This window comes from Entelurus aequoreus, linkage group LG03 (genome assembly GCF_033978785.1).
Source record: "Entelurus aequoreus isolate RoL-2023_Sb linkage group LG03, RoL_Eaeq_v1.1, whole genome shotgun sequence".
Taxonomy (NCBI): domain Eukaryota; kingdom Metazoa; phylum Chordata; class Actinopteri; order Syngnathiformes; family Syngnathidae; genus Entelurus; species Entelurus aequoreus.
Window position 1 is genome coordinate 37,816,260 of NC_084733.1, and position 23,493 is coordinate 37,839,752.

At 39.7% G+C, this 23,493-nt stretch overlaps 1 protein-coding gene across 1 annotated transcript; it reads right to left on the minus strand.

Moving 5' to 3' along the window:
- Positions 1 to 5,262: 5,262 nt before the first annotated feature.
- Positions 5,263 to 23,283, minus strand: LOC133645912 (G-protein coupled receptor family C group 6 member A-like). The gene is made up of 6 exons (XM_062040841.1): positions 23,150 to 23,283; positions 22,777 to 23,083; positions 13,569 to 14,372; positions 9,388 to 9,600; positions 9,203 to 9,326; positions 5,263 to 6,202 (listed from the first exon to the last, which is right to left on the minus strand). The coding sequence occupies exons 1-6, from the start codon at positions 23,281 to 23,283 to the stop codon at positions 5,280 to 5,282; spliced, it is 2,505 nt and encodes an 834-aa protein (XP_061896825.1). The 3' UTR covers positions 5,263 to 5,279.
- Positions 23,284 to 23,493: the final 210 nt, after the last annotated feature.

Consider the following 23,493-nt stretch of genomic DNA (forward strand, 5'->3'; position numbering starts at 1 on the left):
TTTTTACAATGTACAGAGTAGTAGTCCCTCGTTTATCACTGATTCCAGAACGACTGCGATAATTGAATGTCTGCAAAGAAGGAATTATTGATTATGAATCAAATATTTTAATAAAGCTCAAAAACACTGTTTACAATAGACGTGGAAATCTTTGGCCACCTCACGATTCGATTAAAAATCAATTATCGATGCATCTTTATATGTATATTGATGTAGTTTTACATGTGTTTTTGTTTCACTAAATAATCGTTAATCACTTGCAACTTTTAAAACCAGCATTTTCATAAGGAATTCCCACCAATTTTTTAAAAATTCATTGAATTGTGTGCAAAACTGGAACATAAGTGCTCTATAATAAAGGAGCTGGTCGGATCTCTTGGTGAGGTGGCTCGCTCCAGTCAGCCATATTTTTGAACTCTGCATTTTATTTACAATAAATAAATTATCGATTATTGACGTTCACTAATTGATTTGATAATCATTCCCCCAGTGAGCGCCAAATATCTTTGTTTCTCAGCAGTGGTCAGTATGGGTCGCTGCGTACTCAGTTGTAATACTCTTGTGGCAGTAATGCAATCAATCAATGTTTATTTATATAGCCCTAAATCACAAGTGTCTCAAAGGGCTGCACAAGCCACAACGACATCCTCGGTACAGAGCCCACATACGGGCAAGGAAAAACACCCCAGTGGGACGTCGATGTGAATGACTATGAGAAACCTTGGAGAGGATCGCATATGTGGGTAACCCGCCCCCTCTAGGGGAGACCGAAAGCAATGGATGTCGAGTGGGTCTGACCAGTCCACAGTGGATCCAATGACTATCAAACATACAAGTCTGGAGCTAAAGGCAGACGTTTAAGCGCAAAAAATATGACTAGAGTAGTGAAGCTGTATTTTAGTTTGCACTTACATTAGACAGTTCAACATATTTATTATTCATTCAGTTAATTTATTTTAGCAGTAAATAATTGCAATATATTTAAGTATTTATTTTTTCTAATCAGCCTGTCCTAAGCATACGATTTATGTTGAATAAAAAATCTTTGTGATTATCCTGTTAAACTGAGTAAGTTAGATATAATTATTGAATATGTTTAAAATCAAGAGTAAGATTATTAATTCCATGTTAATATTTGAGTGCAGGGCCCCCGGCCCTTCTGACATGGAAAAGTTGGGTCCCGAGGTCAGAACCCCTGAAATATAGTAAACATAATCATAAAAAATAAGACATAGGCCTATACTGTATAGTAATATTAATAAGACATTATGTGCTGCAATATAGACTTACACAAAAACAAGCACTAACCTATGAAAATACTGTTGAAGGATGATGATCTGGTGTGCGTAAGTACAGTACCTTAAATTTGTTGTTTTATGTTCATTTAACCATTTTTATGCTTAAATGTTTCATTTTGGATACATCTTCTTAAATATGCATATTACAGACTACTAATAGGCTGTGTTCAAATGCAAAACAGCAAGGAACCGTGATGTGGTTTTTATCTTTTAATATTTTGAAAAACGTGACGAGGGAAGACAATAATATTGCAGCCTGCTAAGCAAAAGCTAAAATTGAACCAGATAACCTTATTAACAGCAAATTGCCGTTTGAAATATGTGTCACCAAGGATCTAGTAATATGTGGTTGGCAGGCTGGAACTGGAAAGGTGCTTGTTTATTTCCAACAGACTAATTTCTCGTCACACAAAACACGGCTACTATCAATAGCCCTTTTCTCAAACCGGTCACACACCTTCCGGCCTTCATAATAATAGGCTAGCGCTATACGTGTCACATCCGGCTGCACTGCTTTGATATTTTCTCATTAAGATGATTACTCAATATCACAGAAACACATTCATAAAAGGCAGTGGTGGGCCGTCAGGGCCAGCAAGGCCTTCTTTGCTGGCCTAACATGACCAGAAATCATGATCATAATTAAAGATAAATGTACTTTTTAATTTAATTTTCCTAAATATCTAAAAGTATTCAAATTCTCTTCATGTCATATTATGCTCCTTCCAGCGCTGTTGTTTTTAGGTTCCATCCATCCATCCATCTTCTTCCGCTTATCTGAGGTCGGGTCACGGGGGCAGCAGCCTAAGCAGGGAAGCCCAGACTTTCCTCTCCCCAGCCACTTCGTCCAGCTCCTCCCGGGGGATCCCGAGGCGTTCCCAGGCCAGCCGGGAGACATAGTCTTCCCAACGTAGTTGGGTCTTCCCCGTGGCCTCCTACCGGTTGGACGTGCCCTAAACACCTCCCTAGGGAAGCGTTCGGGTGGCATCCTAACCAGATGCCCGAACCACCTCATCTGGCTCCTCTCGATGTGGAGGAGCAGCGGCTTTACTTTGAGCTCCCCCCGGATGGCAGAGCTTCTCACCCTATCTCTAAGGGAGAGCCCCGCCACCCGGCGGAGGAAACTAATTTCGGCCGCTTGTACCCGTGATCGTGTCCTTTCGGTCATAACCCAAAGCTCATGACCATAGGTGAGGATAGGAACGTAGATCGACCGGTAAATTGAGAGCTTTGCCTTCCGGCTCAGCTCCTTCTTCACCACAACGGATCGATTCAGCGTCCGCATTACTGAAGACGCCGCACAGATCCGCCTGTCGATCTCACGATCCACTCTTCCCTCACTCGTGAACCAGACTCCTAGGTACTTGAACTCCTCCACTTGGGGAAGGGTGACCTCCCAACCCGGAGATGGCATTCCACCCTTTTCCGGGCGAGAACCATGGACTCGGACTTGGAGGTGCTGATTCTCATCCCAGTCGCTTCACACTCGGCTGTGAACTGATCCAGTGAGAGCTGAAGATCCTGGCCAGATGAAGCCATCAGGACCACATCATCTGCAAAAAGCAGAGACCTAATCCTGCAGCCACCAAACCAGATCCCCTCAACGCCCTGACTGTGCCTAGAAATTCTGTCCATAAAAGTTATGAACAGAATCGGTGACAAAGGGCAGCCTTGGCGTAGTCCAACCCTCACTGGAAACGTGTCCGACTTACTGCCGGCAATGCGGACCAAGCTCTGACACTGATCGTACAGGGAGCGGACCGCCACAATCAGACAGTCCGATACCCCATACTCTCTGAGCACTCCCCACAGGACTTCTCGAGGGACACGGTCGAATGCCTTCGCCAAGTCCACAAAGCACATGTAGACTGGTTGGGCAAACTCCCATGCACCCTCAAGGACCCTGCCGAGAGTATAGAGCTGGTCCACAGTTCCACGACCAGGACGAAAACCACACTGTTCCTCCTGAATCCGAGGTTCGACTATCCGGCATAGCCTCCTCTCCAGTACACCTGAATAGAGGCTGAGGAGTGTGATCCCACGATAGTTGGAACACACCCTCCGGTTCCCCTTCTTAAAGAGAGGAACCACCACCCCGGTCTGGCAATCCAGAGGTACTGCCCCTGATGTCCACATATGTTTTTAGGTTATAGAGTTTTTATCCAATCAGAATTCAGCTCGCTTATGTTGCCATGCTGTACCAAATCTGCCTGAGCCTTCAGATTCAGCAATGCGGGTGTCCGTGCACTGTATGTGAAGGAGCACATACAGTGACAGACAGTTGCAATAGCCAATCAGATCACGAGTTGTTGTCAGTAAGGCTTTCTAGATGGCCTAAGGCAGATATATAGTGATGTTATGAGCCAGGTAACAAAATAACTCCATTACCTAGCATGCCACCGTAGCGTAGAGCAGTGTTTTTCAACCTTTTTTGGGCCAAGGCGCATTTTTTTCATTGAAAAAATGCGGAGGCACACCAGCAGCAGAAATCCTTAAAAAAACGAAACTAAGTTGACAGTAAAAAATCGTTGTTGCAATTGTTGGAAATGACTTTAAAGCATAACCAACCATCCATCAATGTAGCTCTTGTCTCAAAGTAGGTGTACTGTCACCACCTGTCACATCACGCCCTGACTTATTTGGAGTTTTTTGCTGTTTTACCATGTGTAGTGTTTTAGTTCTTGTCTTGCGCTCCTATTTTGGTGGCTTTTTCCTCTTTTTTCGGTATTTCCCTGTAGCAGTTTCATGTCTTCCTTTGAGCGATATTTCCCGCATCTGCTTTGTTTTAGCAATCAAGAATATTTCAGTTGTTTTTATCCTTCTTTGTGGGGACATTGTTGATTGTCATGTCATGTACGGATGTACATTGTGGACGCCGTCTTTGCTCCACAGGAAGTCTTTGCTGTCATCCAGCAATCTGTTTTTGTTTACTTTGAAGCCAGTTCAGTTTTAGTTTCGTTCTGCATAGCCTTCCCTAAGCTTCAATGCCTTTTCTTAGAGGCACTCACCTTTTGTTTATTTTTGGTTTAAGCATTAAACACCTTTTTACCTGCACGCTGCCTCCCGCTGTTTCCGACATCTACAAAGCAATTAGCTACCTGCTGCCACCTACTGATAAGGAAGAGTATTACACGGTTACTCTGCCGAGCTCTAGACAGCGCCGACACTCAACAACGGCACAATATTTGCAGATTATAATTACTGGTTTGCAAAATATACTTTTAACCCAAATAGGTGAAACTGTATCTGAATCTCCCACGGCACACAAGGCTGTATCTCACGGCACACTGGTGTGCCGCGGCACAGTGGTTGAAAAAGACTGGCGTAGAGCATGTGCAGTAGCCCCGTTTAGGTTGTTGCCGGCAGCTGGATGTTATTGACGAGCACCTTGTGGAGTAAACTTTAAGAAACTCAGCCAACACACCTCGTCTGCATCTTTTATGATTAGACAAGACAAGACATATATTTTCAAAGCCATTTTCAAGAACGATAAATGGACAAGTGGTAGAAAATTGATGGATGGATGGATGGATATTTAAAGAGAAACTACATCTTGTGAGACAATGTCAACCAACCCTGGAAGCTAGCTCAGCTGTCGATGAAATGTGAGTTCAGATATTTTATTTCTTTATTTTTTTCACATTTAAAATGTTTTTTGCAATTTTAGTCTTGACAGTACCACATAAGATATGTTTTAATTGCTGATGCGTTTTTTTAAATTTATTTTTAAATGTGCCAGAAAATAACCCGTTTTGTTCAATGCCCAGTAGTGCGTAAATGTGTTTCTGTATAGCATTTCTCCAGCAATGGTCATGTGGTGACATAAATGATGGTATTTTGAGAGTTCATCATTGAAGTGGGGTATCACTGAAGGCCTAGGTGGGAAACGCACGGCCCGCCACTGATAAAAGGATAACAGCAATGTGGTTGACCAGGATAAACGCAGCAGAAATTACATATGAAGTTAAAAGTATCTCAATGTTATTTAACCACAGGGATCCCTTTCTCCTCATAATGCTTCCGAATATACTCAGTGATGGCTTTCTTGTCATTGATTTCCTTCCTTAACACCATAATGTAACACTTGGGAGCCAGGTGACAGCAAAGAATGCTGTAGCTAGAAACGAGAATGGCAGCGCTCTCAATGGCTTGTTTGTACACGCCGAACAAGTAGATGTATATGGGGATGAAAAGGACCCAGATGATTAAATACAGCAGCATACTAATGGCGACTAAACTTGCATTCTTGTACAAATCTGGCAACCGCTTCCCTTTGAATGCAAACAGGAAACAAATAAGGGCCAAAAGAGCGTTGTAGCTCAACATGGAGATGAAAAAATTGGTGGAGCCTTTATGGCATTGCAGCAGGATACTCTTAGCTAAACTGGTCTGCCTTGGTAATGGAGGGTAAAGGCACAGCCATGGCACACACAAAGCCAACTGTATTCCAGTTACCACTGCGACGACAGCCACCGGGTGGTTGAGCTTGTTCAACCACGACTTTGTCTTCAAGTCAAACATAAAACCCACTAAGATTTGCAGCAGGTTTGCCAGAATACAAGAGATGCAGAGAGAAAAGGCTATTCCAAAGAGAGGCATTCCGATCATGCAGGAGGCCACAGTGGGCTTCCCTGGAAAACTAAATGTGAGGCAAAAGCATGTCAGCAGAGAAAAAAGCTCCAAAAAACACAAATACCCTCCCACTGCCTTCACGATGGGCGTGTTATGATGGATGGCAAACAAAACTGCAAACATAATCGTTAAAATAATCCCTAAGCCGCCCAACGTACTTAAAATGATTATGAACACATTCGACCAGTCCAGGAACTCAATTGTTTTTTTTAAACATTCGTCCTTTTTAGGAGACGAATACTCATTTGTCATGCAGCGTTTACACTCCCCACCTGTGGAAGGAAAGGCAGAATTGGGATCAAAACAGAGTTTCAAGAAATGTATGCAAGTTTTAAGTACTTAAAGTGACTCATAGTAATATCTTTTGGTTCTATTCTCACATATGCTGTGTGGAAAAAAAGTGCACAATTGCTGCAGCTTTCTCTACCTCGACTAAAATCTGTTGCCGTGCGCCTTCATCCAAGATGCACTCTTTTTGGTGGAGCAACCCTAAAATGTGGGGTTTCACTGTCAATTCTGGCCTTAGGTGTATTCTCCCATCTACTTGTGTACTTCTGTTCCTACACACCTCTGTGGGTGGAATAAGTCCAACGGCAGTCACCCCGGGAAGGTGAAACATCAAATTGCACTTGAAGTTTGAATGCAGTGTACACAAACACTTAATAAAATGTTAAAAGAAACTTCCAGAAAACTATCAAACCCATTCTGATCACTTCAATTGGAGAAACCTGGAAATATTGAGATGAGAATAAAAGCACCATATAACGTCACTCTGAATTATTTGTGATATAAATGTTTCTTGAGTCATGAGGGCACCCCACATATATCTGCCCTGTTTGGACATCCTGGTAATAACTGAGGTTCCATTAATCTGGACATGATTATGATTATTAAACTATGTGTATATTCAACAGATAATACATGTATAATGTAGCATCTGTCAGTTGATTTGATTGTTTTTTTGACTGTTGATATCAAACTGTCACGCTCCTCCAAGTGCACACACACAAAAAGTGTCTACTAAGCCCATTTGACTTGTCACGGCTTCAAAAACATTTGTACTAAACAGAACTTTCAACATCACAAATAACATCATGAGGAGTGAAACAAAGTTTAATCTACGGATTATTCTTCACATCCAGCCAGGAAGAAGAAGCTGTTGTAGCGTGCATACACACACTACATCACCATTGCGACACATACAAACGTATAAGAACACCCTGGATTGACACAGACTTTTAAAATTTCAAGTGTTATCCCTTTCATGGATTTCAATGACATTCACAAGCGTTAGTCAAACTTCATGTTCCATAATTTACCGCACCAACATTTCAGAACAAAGATGAGGCAAAAGAGTAAACTTGACAGATTAGTACTCATATTTAAGTGAAGAATGACAGTTTATATGATTATCTAAATTCCTATTCTGGCCACTTTGTATATAATTTGACATTATCCCGCATGACAGTTGTGGCTTTATTATTAGTTTCCTTTTTTTCTGTGTTTATTTCCTGTCCAGTCCTTTTATTTTTTTCCATTTCCTGTTTGCCTCCACCACTTCCCTTCAGCGCTGGCTCCTTCACCATTTCCCGATTGGCAACCAGGGACAGGTGTTTCCCTGGTTGCCAATCAGAATGCTTGCTACGGGCTGGATCATTTGCTTTGTGCTTTACATTGTTTGCGCCTTGTCCCAGCTGTACATCTTTATTTTTTGTAATTAAATACATTTTTACTTGCACTATGCCTGTCATCTTAGCATCTTGATGTTCCAGACCAACTGAACGTAACAACTTTTTTGTAAAAAAAAAAATATATATATATATATATATTTTTTAGAATCAGATTCAAGAGGGGAGGTGTTATCTAGATTTGTTCTAGATATGTTAATCCCATTTTCTATAGTCAAAAACCTTATTATGCTTTTACATGTCTTTTAAATAGTTGGTTTCAACCAAATCCATGTAGTATTTTTTAGTGCATGTAAACATACCAAGTGTGTGTGTGTAGGGCGGCGACGCGTGGGTTTAGGATGGCATTGGGGGCCCTTTTGAGTCTTGTCTATAAAGGGGCCCAAAATTTGGTGCTACGCCTCTCATTATATTTGGAAAAAAACTAGTCAGCAGAAACAAAAAAACTGACCAAAAATATATGTTTATGAAGTTGCTACTGAGAGACGGGACCCAGACTGGCCTGTCCGAAGACAAAAAACTGTGGTGTTGTATCCCGAATTAATATGTTTTTTATGTATAAATGCAGGTAATTACACCGCACTGTTTTATTCCTACAGGCTCGTCCGCTGTCTTGTCTTTAAAATGCAACGTCCGGTTCTGGTGTCTGAATATGGATATGGATTTTATTATTTGTAAAATACAATGAAGATTGGTTTTGGGTCTAGTTGTTGCTCTTCGACACTGAAAAAGAAGAACACTTTGTTTTTCAATGTTTATTTTTTTGTTTCATAATGAAATTAAACTAAACCAATAATTTATTAGTTTTTCAATTCTCACTCATGAAAAGAACATGTAATGACTAAAACATACACTGACCCACTTTTATGGGGAAATAACTAAATTTGGTTTATTCAAGTTAAGTTGAGATGGATCCATATTTAAGTGCTTTCATGATTTCAAGTCATAATTAATGTTTATCATAACAATATATTAAGTATTGTCAATAGGAGGGATTAATAGTTATACTGTAATTGTTTGTCTGCCCTGCGTTTGACTGGTAATTAGTCCAGGTCAGGGTACTGTACATGCATCCATTTATCCACTTTCTCTACCGCTTGTCCTCATTAGGGTTACGAGTAAGCTGGAGCCTATCCCAGCTGACACCCTGAGTACACCTAGAACTGGTCACCAGCCAACTACAGGGCACATACAGTATAGCCTTTAGTTAACCATTCACACTCACATTCACACCGCTAGACAATTTCAAATCACCAATTAGCCTAAAATGCAAGATAAGCAGGAGAAAATGAACAACTAAACAAATTATATCATATATTAAGGCATACAAATGCTAGTATAATGTCATTAGAAAATATAACTTCATTTTGATTATATGTGTATTTAAATGAATGCTCTATAAAGCACTGAAAGACTTCATGTTCCATAATTTACACAAAAAAAGGCGTCCAGTCTTGTGCCTAATTTACGCTGAGTGGTGTGTCCTCACTCAGGCTGGATGGGAGAATACAGAAACTTGCCTAACTTCAAGCGCATAAAAAAACACAAACGGGAGAGTAGGGCCCTATACTCATAAAACCTTACCTTGTCCAGTGGAAAATTCTCCCTCTGCACACGGAACACAATCATGGCAGCATTTCAACTTTACATTCTGCTTCTTCAACTCTTGTCCAGGTGCGCAGGTTTTGGAGCAGTTGTAAGCAGTTACCTGTATGACGAGAGTGAGTCAGCAAACAGGACTTCCGTTCAAATAAGGAAATTAAGCTCACCTTCACATTGTGCATCTTTAGTACCAAGTCACGCGGGACTCGGATAGTTCCGTTTGGCCAGTACTCGCCAATTATTTGAATGACTTTTAACCGTGTCTTGGCTGACATGTCCCAGTATAAAATGTCGTATCCTAAACTGGGATCCCCATTGGCATCAAAAAATATATGGGTGGTGTCCACAGTAAAGTTGACCTTCTTGATTTCCATGAGAAGCTGGGGAGTCAAACATGAACAAAACTGCACTTTATATCTAGACAAAGCAAGTTTTCTTAAGTTCAAATCATATACAGTCAAACCTTGGTTTTTGTACAGCCCACTTTTCATATGATTCGGTTGTCGCCAAAACATCATTCCACTGGTGCCCAAACTAAGCATCCCACACATTGGTGACTCAGTCTTTGTTTATTGATGTGAATGCTATCCTCACAGATTGAAGCAAATGTTAGATTAGCTTTCATGGCTTTCTCATACACGCGTGCATACCAGTGAGTACGGTGGCTCAGAAATGTCACAATAATTGCAAATGCCACAACACAACAACTTTATGACACAATTTAAAAACATTGAGCGGTTTTGACAGACACAACAGAGGTCACAAGAAAGTGACATTAATCACAATAACTTCCTTTCACATAGTTTTCCAACTTTGTTCATGAAAACTTCTTCACCTTTCCGCTATTTGGGCCATCGGCAAAACTGCTGACACTTCCGTTGTCGCTTAATGTTGTGTTTTGGCCTTGTGTGCTTGAGTTGTGGCGTGAAGTGGTTGTGTTTTGGTGCTTGCAGTTGTAATGGCTCATGCAATCGTGTTGTGGCTGAAAGTTGTTGTGTCGTGGCTTTATGTTGTTGTGCTGTGGCGTTTGCATTTGTTGTGGCTTTTGCAATCGTGTTGAGGCTGAAAGTTTTTGGGTTGTGGCATAAATTTGTTGTGTCATGGCTTTATGTTATGTTGTGGTGTTCGCAGTTGTAGTGGCTTTTGCAATTGTGTTGTGGCTTTAGGTTGTTGTGTTGCGGCCTTTGCATTTGTGGTTGCTATTTGCAATGACGTTGTGGCTGAAAAGTGTTGTGTTGTGAATTTATGTTATGCTGTGACGCAAAATTGTTGTGTCGGGGCTTTAGGTTTTTTTGTCGTGGCCTAATGTTGTGTTGTGGGTTTTGCATTTGTAGTGGCTTTTGCAATTGTGTTCTGGATTAAAGTTGTTGTGTTGTGCTCAAAATTGTTGTGTTGTGACTTTATCCTGTTATATTGTGGTGTTTGCATTTGTTGTGGTGTTTGGGTTTGTTGTGACCCTTCACAGGCACCATACAGGAGAGATCTTTGCCAAGGAAAGGATTAATGATGCAACAAATGCAAAGTACTCTGTTCTGCTGTTAAAAAGGTAACTCCCTGGCACCTTAGAGGCGAACTACACTTTTTTTTTTAGGAATTTTGCCTATACTGTAATTCACAATCATTATGAGGGACAAAAACACATGTTTTTCTTTTTTTAATGCATTCTAACTCATAAATAAAAGTAATCTTACAATGGAGTCAAGTCTATTCCGCCTGTAAAGCCCTCTAAATAACCATCCAAAAACCGCCACATACTCCATTTACATTTTATGACCTGAATATTAACCAAGTATTCGTTATATTGTTATTGCAAGTGCTAACGCAAGCCAACTATATTTAGTGGCGCCATGATCACAGAGCGCTAACTATAGCTTATACTGCTATATTGACATCATCAGCTGGTGAGCTGCTTCCTCACCTCGGAGCTCGTGAAAGTTTATTCTAGATTAGTGGTCACCAACATTTTCAAGCCCAAAATCCCTGGTCTCAGCCCAAAATCAAATCAAGATCTACCCCTGCATCAACTATGTTTTATATATATTTGTGTGTGTGTTTATATATACAGTTGTGGTTAAAAGTTTGCATACAGTTGTAAAGAACATAATGTCATGGCTGTCTTGAGTTTCCAATATATTCTAAAACTGGGGCTGGGCGATATATCGAATATACTCGATATATCGCGGGTTTGCTCTGTGCGATATAGAAAATGACTATATCGTGATATTCGAGTATACGTTCTCACGCAGTTGCTTTTAGCAGCTGGCATTACACTACAGGCGTTTCTCACTCTTTCTTGTCTCTCCTTCTCACAGAGAGATAAAACAAGCGCACCTTCTTACATACGTCACATACGTATACGCCCTCATGGAGCAGAGAGGTAGCGGCATGGGTAACGTTAGCTGTGGTGCAAGTGGTAATACGAGAGAAAGAAAGTGCACATCTGGTAACAAATGAAGCAAGAATTAATTCCCAAGAAAAACAGCAGGGGGTCCATCGTCTGACGGTGGTTTGGCTTCAAGCGGGAATATGTCGAACAGACAACTGTAATTTGTCAAGTGTGGGGCAAAAGCGTTGCTACAAAAAGTAGCATTACTGCTAATATGTAGCATCATTTGAAAAGTCACCCGCTAGAGAATGAAGAGTGTTTGAAACTCTGCATGTCAACATCTCCGTTCGGTGCCACACCAACAAAATGCAGAGGCAACCATTTCCACATCAACACCGTATGAAAAAAATAGTCAACAACAGAAGGAGATAACGTCCGCAGGAACCTACCACATAGCGAAAGACATACACTATTTGATTTCCTATTATGCAGCTCATTTTTATTTGACAGTTAATGAAATATCTTGTGTGATATCATGCACAAAAGTGCACTTTATTTGTTTTAAACTATTGTAGTGGCGTTCTTTACGAAAAGTGCATTTTAATTTAGTGTTGTTTTGATATGTTATCTTAGTGACATCATGCACAAAAGTGCACTAATAGCTTGTTTTAAATGTCTCTGACAATCTTGCACTTTCTGTTTTGAAATGACATGAATGTTTGTGCCACTGCTTAATAACTGTTTAATAAATACAGTTTTGGTCAATGGACTTAGTTGTGATTTCCCTCTGTGCATGAAAGTTTAAAATGAGCATATATTAATGCAGTATGAACAAGAATGTTTTAATGTAGACACATAGAATCATCATACTGGTGTGATTCTATGCATCAAGTGTTCATTCAAGGCTAAGGCAAAATATCGAGATATATATCGTGTATCGTGACATGGCCTAAAAATATTGAGATATTAAAAAAAGGCCATATCGCCCAGCCCTAGTTCAGGGGTTAAAATGTATGTCTGTTGGTGGGTCTGTTGTTCACTCTCTGGGTGGGGGTGTCACTGATGTGATATTAATTTAAAAAAAAATTCCCCTAATATTTTCACGATCAACCAATAAGGTCTCAAAGATTGACTGGTCAATTGTGATCAACGGGTTGGTGACCACTGTTCTAGATTATAAAATGCATCTCACCTTGATGGTAGAAGGATGAGGACATAATCCGACAAGTTGGTACACTTTGACAGCCAATTTAGACCCGGAGATGGCGAGAAAGACACAAAAAGATGCTTTTATTCGCAAATATTATGAGTCATTCTTCATCTAAACGGGAATATATCAACATCCTAAAAGTCGGGATCCTAATGACAGCAGACCTTGTAAGTAATGTTTTTTTTATGTTTGGCTCTCATGAAGTCTGCAGTGAGTAGTAATCAGCGATGTTGTGGAAGGAAAAAGCAAATGTTGTGATGCGTTTTTGAAATTATTGCGCCGCGTATGCTTAAAATGAGAACAATACGTAATTATTAAATATTATCATGAATGTGCCTATTACTACATTACAGTGGTTAAATAAAACGCTGATGGAAGTGTTTGGATGTTTTTTTTAAGTGCTTTATAGGCAGAATAGAGCAACTCCCGTAGGCTACATTGTAAGCAGACTTTTGATCGCATTTATTTACTAGTTAGAATGCATTAAAACATAAAAACATATGTGCTCTTGTCTTGTATAAGGATTGGGACTGATAGGCAAATTTCCCCTAAAAACTGCCGTTCCCCTTGAAGATCTTCCACTGTACACCGAGTTGAAAGCTAGGGCTTAGCTTGGTCCCAAGCACGCTTGTCATTTAGGAGGACCCAGGTTTGAGTCCTGGGCAGAATGAAAGCAGGGGCTGGACCAGGTGAGTTACTGAAGTCTATTTGAACCTGCATGTATAATATTGACCCAATTAGATTACGTATGTAAACTTCTGACCACAACTGTATGCCTGCTTGACTAAAGGTCTTATTCATACTCATATTACCTCCAAGGGAGTGAAGTCATCGCCGCGTTCACATCGCTGGCTGTCACATTTAAGCAGGCGTCGTAGCCCCTCTGCAATGACTTGCACAGCTAAGTAGATGTTGTATTTTTCTCCCTGGTCGATGTGATTGGTCAAGCATCCTATGTCCACACATTGTCCTGACTCCTGTTTGCTGTGTGTGCAGTTGGCGTCCAGGTGTGACCCGTTGGAACAAAGTGGGTAATGAGTCAAGTGATAATCCAGGAGGGCATTCGTCGTTCCGTTGAACATGGACATAACATAATCTTTAAACCCGGCAACTGAATTCCTCTTAGAGTTGAATCCAAACACCAGTCCTGCCATGTCAATGCCTGGCAAAGTAGCCAGCTTTGTGGAGCTGGACCAAGAGTCACTTGCTATCCACGTTCTGTTCAGCTTGTGTTTAATTGCAGATTCTATGACGATATCAACATTGGACTCCTTGGTAAAAACGATTACTGCCTCAGCAGTGGATTTATTGATGTTGTCCACAAGGACTGACATCTTCTTATGGGTTTGGGAATTATTCTGGGAAAAGTAACCAGGCAGGATGTCGATGAATTCAATGCAGACGTCCTTCATCTCTCTGAAGAGTTGTGCGAGTCGATCACTGCCATACTTTCCGTACTCGTCGTCACTTCCTATGATGGCCACAGATTTCCAGTTGAACTCCCTCACCAGCTCGGTAATGGCCTTTGTCTGATATTCATCACTAGATATTGTTCGCAGAAAAGTGGGGAACTTCAACTTCCTGCTGAGTAGCTCACTCGTTGATGCGTAGCTAATCTGCGTCACACAAGAAGGACAAACCTCATTAGCATTTCTCTCTAAACAACAATTGGTTATGGTAGCCTTTGGTCATTGAATTGTACTTTCCTAAATGGGAATTAAAAAACAAAATATGTTTGGTGAATATGAGTATTATTTTGAAATACCCCAAAAAAATTGTAAAACAAAGCGTTCTTCTTTTTTTGTTTCAAAAAGCAATAACTATATCTAGGGGCAAGGGTTGTACAAGCACAGGGGTGCCTCTGCCTGGACTTTTGTAATAATAATAAGGTAACCATAATAACCATAATAAGTTTGCTTGGGCAAGCTACTTGGAAAATGTAGTAAGCTAAGCTACAAGTTACTCTCGATTAAATGTAATTGTTGCAAGCTACACTACAGGCTACACGGCAAAAGTAGCTTGCTACATCAAAGCTACATTTAACAGCATTTCTATCTATGGGCCCACATGTATATTATCAATGTTAATGTAACAGAGAGTGTACAAATGGACCCAATAAGGTTCCATTACTATTAACTATCTGTCATTTAGCTGGGGATACCCTACAACTAGTGTGTGTGTGTGACAATCATTGGTACTTTAACTTTAACTTTAACTACCTCTAGGGGTCCCCGCCCCCCACTGTATTTAGTTTCATTTTTCTTTGTCCCACCCCTATAATGTTATTCATTTTCTCTACCTACAGTAAAAAACAGCATCTACAGTTTGTATCTATATCTTGACAAAATAGCAATGACCTGTGTGTTGTTTGGGAACAGTTGGTAATAGTTATGTGCAGTAAAACTTTTCAAGAACTCAACTCACCTTAATGTGTGTTCCTAAATTTGTGTTCCACATTTTTGATAAGGGTGCAGTTATGATTTTGGTTGACAGAGTAAACAACTACAAATTAAGGTTTGGGGCATTTTCTCTAAACACATACACAAACACATTGGCAGCAGCACGCCACAGCAGACCACGGCGAGGCCGAGCAGCAGCACGCCACAGCAGACCACGGCGGGGCCGAGCAGCAGCACGCCACAGCAGACCACGGCGAGGCCGAGCAGCAGCACGCCACAGCAGACCACAGCGGGGCCGAGCAGCAGCACGCCACAAACGAACGCGAAACATCTGGAAAGGAAGAGGCTCATGCCGCCGTCGCCCGGCTACACAGCAGTGAGGCCCGCACCAACCAAGCAGGGAGAGGCCCGGCTACCGGCCAGCAGCGGCGGCACCACCACCTCACTGCGGCGGGACCAGCAGCTTTTTCGCGGCGGCAAGTGACGGCAGCAGGGCGGCGAGGGAGAGGCCAGGCTGGCGGCTAACGGCTAGCGGCTGGCAGCAGCGGGACCATCTCGTGGAGACGAGACCGGCAGGTGACTGCGGCGAGGCCCGGGAGAGGAGAGAGGCTGGAGCGAGGCTTGCCAGGCCGGACGGGACCCCATCGGTGGGAAGGCGAAAGTGCAGTGACGCGTCTCGGCAATTTGGGTTGTGAGTTTTAGCCAGTAAAGAAACCGAACTGAAATTAAGAAGAAAACCAAGTGAATTAAGAAAATGAGTGCGAAACACAAGAAATTCGAGGAAGACTTGGAGGAGATCAGAAAATCGCTTAACTCCCTGTCGGAGGATGTAAGGACAGTGGCCAAACAGCAAGACACACTCATGGAGTTGTTGACCGAAATCAAAATGCTGAAAAACATCATCAAGGAAAAAGACAAGAAAATTGTTGACCTAGAAGCAAGAATTGACGAAATTGAACAGTACACCAGAATGGACGATTTAATTATAAGTGGACTAGAAACCAAACATCGCACATATGCAAGAGTGGCCGGGACTCGCAGCAGGGACGCTGACAAGGACGCCGAAGCCCCGGCAGACGAACTTGTGACACTTGAACGGCAAGTAATTAACTTTTTTTCCAGTAAGAACATGACTCTTCAAAGTGGCAGCATTTCAGCGTGCCATACTATCCCCAGGAAGGACAGCAGAACCAACCCAGCCATTGTGATCCGGTTTGTAAATCGGAAACACAAGACGGAGTTACTACGGCAGGGAAGGAAGCTGAAGGGAACTGGGGTTTACATCAATGAACATCTTACCAAGAAGAACGCTGACATTGCAAGACAAGCACGCATCCTCAGAAAAGAAAACAAGATACAAGCAACATGGACACGGAACTGCAAAATCATGATTCGGCTAAATGGACCATATGAAGAAGCCAAAGTTGTCATGATCCGAGAGCTCCGCGACTTGGATCAATATAGATGAGACCTGCTAGACTTATGACTGACACGGCTCATCCTTGGCTGGAGACGGGGAAGGCTACGCAGCGAGAAGGTGAGACAACTGAGAATCAAAAGTTTCTAAGAGCTGAATACATGGACTATAAACTGTATGACTTTGAAAATGATGTTGACCCAGAAAACCATCTGTTCAACTCAATCAATGCTACATGTGACTACTACACAGAGGAACAATTCAATGACAATGTTAGTTTAGATAATACATTTTCTTTAATACATTTCAACTGTAGAAGCTTATATGCAAATTTCTCAAAGATTGACGAATACCTGAAGACTCTAAATGGCAAATTCAAAATAATAGCACTTTCTGAAACATGGATCGATAAAGACAGAGGTATCGATTTCTCCATTGACGGGTATGAGTTGTATCACTGTAGTAGAAGAAACAAGAAGGGAGGAGGTGTGGCCCTGTTTGTTGACTGTGAATTGAAATGTAGACCTGTGGAATGTATGACAGTGGTAATTGATGATTTATTTGAATGTGTAACTGTAGAGGTAGAAATAGAAAAGAAGAGAAATGTTATTGTTACGTGTATGTATAGGACACCTGGGTCTAAAGTAGAAGCATTTAATGATAGTTTGGAAGAATTATTGTGTAAGGTGAAGGAAAATAAAACATTTGTCATGTGTGGCGACTATAACATAGACCTGCTAAGCTCACCCAGAAATAAATCAACAAGAGACTTCTTGGATGTGGTATATAGTAGAGGGCTTTATCCATTGATCACCAAACCCAGTAGAATAACGACAAATTGTGCAACGTTAATTGATCACATCTTTATAAATGACATAAAAAATAATATAAAAAGTGGACTAGTAATTAATGATATAAGTGACCACTTACCTGTGTTTCTTACTTATGACTGTCCAATTGATAAAAAGAGGGAGGAAAAAACTCATAGATATGTAAGGAAAAGAACTGAAGAGGCAATAAATAGGTTTAGGAAGGACTTATTTGAAACAGACTGGAATGAGGTGTATGGGGGAGAAGCAAATGCTGCATATGAGGCTTTTCTTAATATATATTTATCATTGTATGAAAAGCATTGTCCGAATGTATGGAAACAAAGAGACAGCTACAATAAAAAGCCTTGGATTATAAAGGGACTACAGAATGCTTGTAAAAAGAAAAACAAACTTTATAGAGATTTCATAAAAGTAAAAACAAAGGATGCTGAAACAAAATATAAGGTTTACAAAAACAAATTGATAACAATAATGAGACAAGCAAAAAGAGAATATTATAATAATTTACTAGAAAAAAATAAAAACAATATCAAAGGAACTTGGAATATTCTGAACAAGGTAATAGGAAAAACATCTGGGCCTACAAACCCACCAAGCCATTTTATCAATGAGGATAATAAGATGATAACAAATATGAATGAAGTGGCAAACGGATTCAATTCTTTTTTTGTGAATGTTGGACCCAAATTGGCAGAGAGTATTGGAGAACATAAAGATATACAGAGTGGATGGAGAGGGGGAAGCAAAGTGCTACAGTCCATGCTTCTAGGAGATGTTAGTGAAAATGAAATTGTATCGGTGGTAACAAAACTGAAAAATAAGACATCAACAGACAGTGATGGTATAGACATGATAATTGTAAAAAAGACTATTGACTGTATCATCAAACCTCTTTGTTATATTTTTAATCTCTCTTTTCAAACAGGGACCTTTCCAAATAAAATGAAGGTAGCAAAGGTAATTCCACTCTTTAAAACGGGAGATAAACATAGATTCACTAATTACAGACCAGTGTCACTACTGTCACAATTTTCTAAAATAATTGAAAAAATATTTGTAAAAAAATTAGATAGTTTTATTGAAAAGAACATGCTGTTGAGTGAGAGCCAGTATGGATTCCGGACCAATAGATCCACTGCTTCAGCTGTAATGAATATAATTGAGGATATAGCAACAGCAACTGATAATAAGAAATACACTATAGGGGTATTTATCGATCTTAAAAAAGCATTTGATACTATAGATCATTCTATATTATTGTCCAAGTTGTATTCATTTGGTGTGAGAGGAGTAGTTTTAGACTGGCTAAGAAGTTATTTAGATAATAGACAAGAGTTTGTGGATTTTATGGGTAATACATCTGAACAAATGAGGATTGAATGTGGAATTCCACAAGGTTCGGTTTTGGGACCAAAATTGTTTATTTTATATATTAATGATATATGTGAGGTATCAAAGTTATTGAAATTTGTATTATTTGCGGACGACACCAACTTTTATAGTTCGGGACACGACTTAAAAGCATTATCAAAAATTATTGAACAGGAAATGATTAAACTTAAGAGATGGTTTGATGCCAATAAATTATCATTAAATGTAGAAAAAACAAAGTTCATGATTTTTTGTAAGAGGAAAAGGGAGGAAACGATCAAATTGTCAATAAATGGAATAGATATTGAAAGGGTTTCTGAACTTAGATTTTTAGGAGTGATACTGGATGACGGTCTGACATGGAAATCTCATATTGCACATCTGCGGAAAAAGATGTCTAAGAGTATTTTTATATTAAATAAGGTAAAATATGTGTTAGATTATAGGGCAATGCGTATATTGTATTGTGCACTTATATTGCCATATATCAACTACTGTGTGGAAGTGTGGGGGAACACATATAAGAGTAACATAAAGGCATTGTATCAACTACAGAAAAGAGCTATAAGGATTATTCATAAAGTAGATTACTTAGAACACACTAACATATTATTCATTAATTCAGGTTTATTGAAATTACAGGAGCTAGTAAAGTTACAGACATTATGTGTCATGTTTAAGGCTAAAAGCAAAACATTACCAGCAAATTTACAAAAAATGTTTGTCATCACTTCTGAGAATGAAGAGCATAGAAGAAAAGGTCATTTCCAACATCAGTATTCAAGGACAACTTTAAAACAAATGTGTATATCAGTGGTGGGGGTTAAACTATGGAATTCTCTTTATAATGAGATAAAAGATTGTAAAAATATATTCAAATTGAAAAAAAAATATAAAGACAGAACAATAAAATCATATGGACAGCCATAAGAGTTTACATTTTGCTTTATATTTATTAATTTACTTGTTTTTTGCCTGGTTTTGTATCTGTTTTGTATCATCCTGTGAGGTGTACCTGTATATTACTTCTTTTGTATTATTGTTCGGTTTGTACTTCATGAAGTTTTGCACTTGTGTTTTTTTGTTTTGTTTTGTTTTGTTTTGTTTTCGTTATATTTGGATGTAATTGTTGGTTCACATATCATTAAGTAAGACTATGTATTATGTGAAGGGGGCAGGAAAATATAAGATTTTTCTTCATCCTGCTCCTTCTCAGGCATTGGTGTGTAACGGTGTAACTGAATAATTGTGGTATAATTGTCTATCAAAGATGCACATCAATGAAGGAGATAAATAAAAATGATGATGATGATGATGATGATGATGATGATACATTTGTCTAAATATGGCCAAGGACTCACATTATTGTGGGTTTCCTGCACGTCATCTTCATTAGTAAAGAAAAAATCTAATCTGCGTGAGAGAATTCCTCTGACATTTTCAGGTGTTTTTTTTTTTTTTTAGTCGTCAGCTTGAAGCGTCACACTGTCTCCGACTCCCTCGTCATCATGTGACATGAGTGCGTGGCCGTCATGAGTTTGCTTACTCGATTTGATGTCCCGCCTTATCTTGCCTCTGATTGACCAGTCTGTAATGTTTTGCCCTAACCTTAGCCCATTGTGACTCATCATATGAACAACAATCAATCATCAACGATTTTCTCCGTATGTATGGATATTCTCATCCATCCAGGTCATTGTATTTTCTTCAAATTTTTGGGCCTGGATTCACAGTCCATTTTCTCTCTTTGTAGCTTGTAGCTTTGATGTAAGCTAAAGCTATATGAGTCTAAAAGTAGCAAAGCAACAAGAAAAGCTATTTGTTAAAAAAAGTAGCTAAGCTACCACCAAGCTACTGGAAAATGTAGTTAAACTACATAGTTTAGCTACATGTAGCTTATTACTGCTCATCACTGGAAAATGGTTAATTACACCTGGATAGCCACAAACCTAACATCGAACACGTCACTCAACACAGACGACGTAACGTTGTCAAAGCTCACCTTTAAGGATTCACACACCGCACCAACATTTCAGAACAAGGATGAGGCAAAAGAGTAAACTTGACAGATTGGTACTCATATTTAAGTGAAGAATGACAGTTTATATGATTATCTGAATTCCTATTCTGGCCACTTTGTATATAATTTGACATTATCCCGCATGACAGTTGTGGCTTTATTATTAGTTTCCTTTTTTTCTGTGTTTATTTCCTGTCCAGTCCTTTTATTTTTTTCCATTTCCTGTTTTCCTCCACCACTTCCCTTGAGCGCTGGTTCCTTCACCATTTCCCGATTGGCAACCAGGGACAGGTGTTTCCCTGGTTGCCAATCAGAATACTTGTTATGGGCTGGATCATTTGCTTTGTGCTTTACATTGTTTGCGCCTTGTCCCAGCTGTACATCTTTATTTTTTGTAATTAAATACATTTTTACTTGCACTATGCCTGTCATCTTAGCATCTTGATGTTCCAGACCAACTGAACGTAACAACTTTTTTGTAAAAAAAAAAATATATATATTTTTTAGAATCAGATTCAAGAGGGGAGGTGTTATCTAGATTTGTTCTAGATATGTCAATCCCATTTTCTATAGTCAAAAACCTTATTATGCTTTTACATGTCTTTTAAATAGTTGGTTTCAACCAAATCCATGTAGTATTTTTTAGTGCATGTAAACATACCAAGTGTGTGTGTGTAGGGCGGCGACGCGTGGGTTTAGGATGGCATTGGGGGCCCTTTTGAGTCTTGTCTATAAAGGGGCCCAAAATTTGGTGCTACGCCTCTCATTATATTTGGAAAAAAACTAGTCAGCAGAAACAAAAAAACTGACCAAAAATATATGTTTATGAAGTTGCTACTGAGAGACGGGACCCAGACTGGCCTGTCCGAAGACAAAAAACTGTGGTGTTGTATCCCGAATTAATATGTTTTTTATGTATAAATGCAGGTAATTGCACCGCACTGTTTTATTCCTACAGGCTCGTCCGCTGTCTTGTCTTTAAAATGCAACGTCCGGTTCTGGTGTCAGGATATGGATATGGATTTTACTATTTGTAAAATACAATGAAGATTGGTTTTGGGTCTAGTTGTTGCTCTTCGACACTGAAAAAGAAGAACACTTTGTTTTTCAATGTTTATATTTTTGTTTCATAATGAAATTAAACTAAACCAATAATTTATTAGTTTTTCAATTCCCACTCATGAAAAGAACATGTAAAGACTAAAACATACACTGACCCACTTTTATGGGGAAATAACCAAATTTGGTTCATTCAAGTTAAGTTAAGATGGATCCATACTTACTGTAAGTGCTTTCATGATTTCAAGTCATAATTAATGTTTATGATAATAATATATTAAGTATTGTCAATAGGAGGGATTAATAGTTATACTGTAATTGTTTGTCTGCCCTGCGTTTGACTGGTAATCAGTCCAGGTCAGGGTACTGTACATGCATCCATTTATCCACTTTCTCTACCGCTTGTCCTCATTAGGGTTACGAGTAAGCTGGAGCCTATCCCAGCTGACACTCTGAGTACACCTAGAACTGGTCACCAGCCAACTACAGGGCACATACAGTATAGCCTTTAGTTAACCATTCACACTCACATTCACACCGCTAGACAATTTCAAGTCACCAATTAGCCTAAAATGCAAGATAAGCAGGAGAAAATGAACAACTAAACAAATGATATCATATATTAAGGCATACAAATGCTTGTATAATGTCATTAGAAAATATAACTTCATTTTTAGTATATGTGTATTTAAATGAATGCTCTATAAAGCACTGAAAGACTGCATTGTTGTTGTTGTTTAAAGGAATGTGCTCAAATACTTGGGGTATGATCATTTTCCAGTTATTTTTTTAACTTTTGGTTACTTACATAATTGATACAAATGTAAACTTAAATAGGTCCCGTGCTAGTTAAAAACAAAACACTGAAAGTTCACAAATAATGGTTAAGATTTGATAATGTCAAAAACAGTGAAGACCAACCTGAGCCACTGAAGATAGAGCAATGACCCGTGAAACGGCGATTGAGACCTCGGAGAACCTCTCACCAATCACTGCCATCAAATTGGGTGGAGCAAACTGAGTATTTTCCGGAAAAAAACACTTCCGACTATCCAACCGGTCCTTGACGAGCTGAAGGGTGGCCCTGATGGCAAAGGTGACATCCCCGCATGTGTCGTAGATGTGGTATCCCAACGTGATGTTAGGGAGAAGCCTTGGCGTACGATGGTTAATTTCTCTGATTGCATATATCATCATTTGCGATTGTAAAAATATTTGGAAGTTATAGCTGTCAGGGAAAAAACATAAATTCGTAATTAGAGAGGAATTAAAAAAGGTGAGAGGTTGGACTTACTGGCTGCAGGAGACAGGTCCTGGTATTGTGCTTCTGTTGGTTTGTAGGTGAAGAGGGAAAAGTCCTCCAATGACGATGTCTCCTGGATAAAAGGCATTCAGCAAACTTCCATCTCCTAAACCGAGCACAGCCATCACACTCACAACTAAACTTAAGTAGAACATTGTGGACATAGAGGGTATGTCTACTGTACATATATGCACAGTGTCCCTCTCTATGAAGGATGACAAGATTCCGGAACAAACAGCCTTATAGAGTACATCAACTTCCCTGTATTTAGGACATGTTCTATTGTCTGACAGACTTTGTAATGGAATGCAGAAGTTCACTGACAGGCGTTTGAA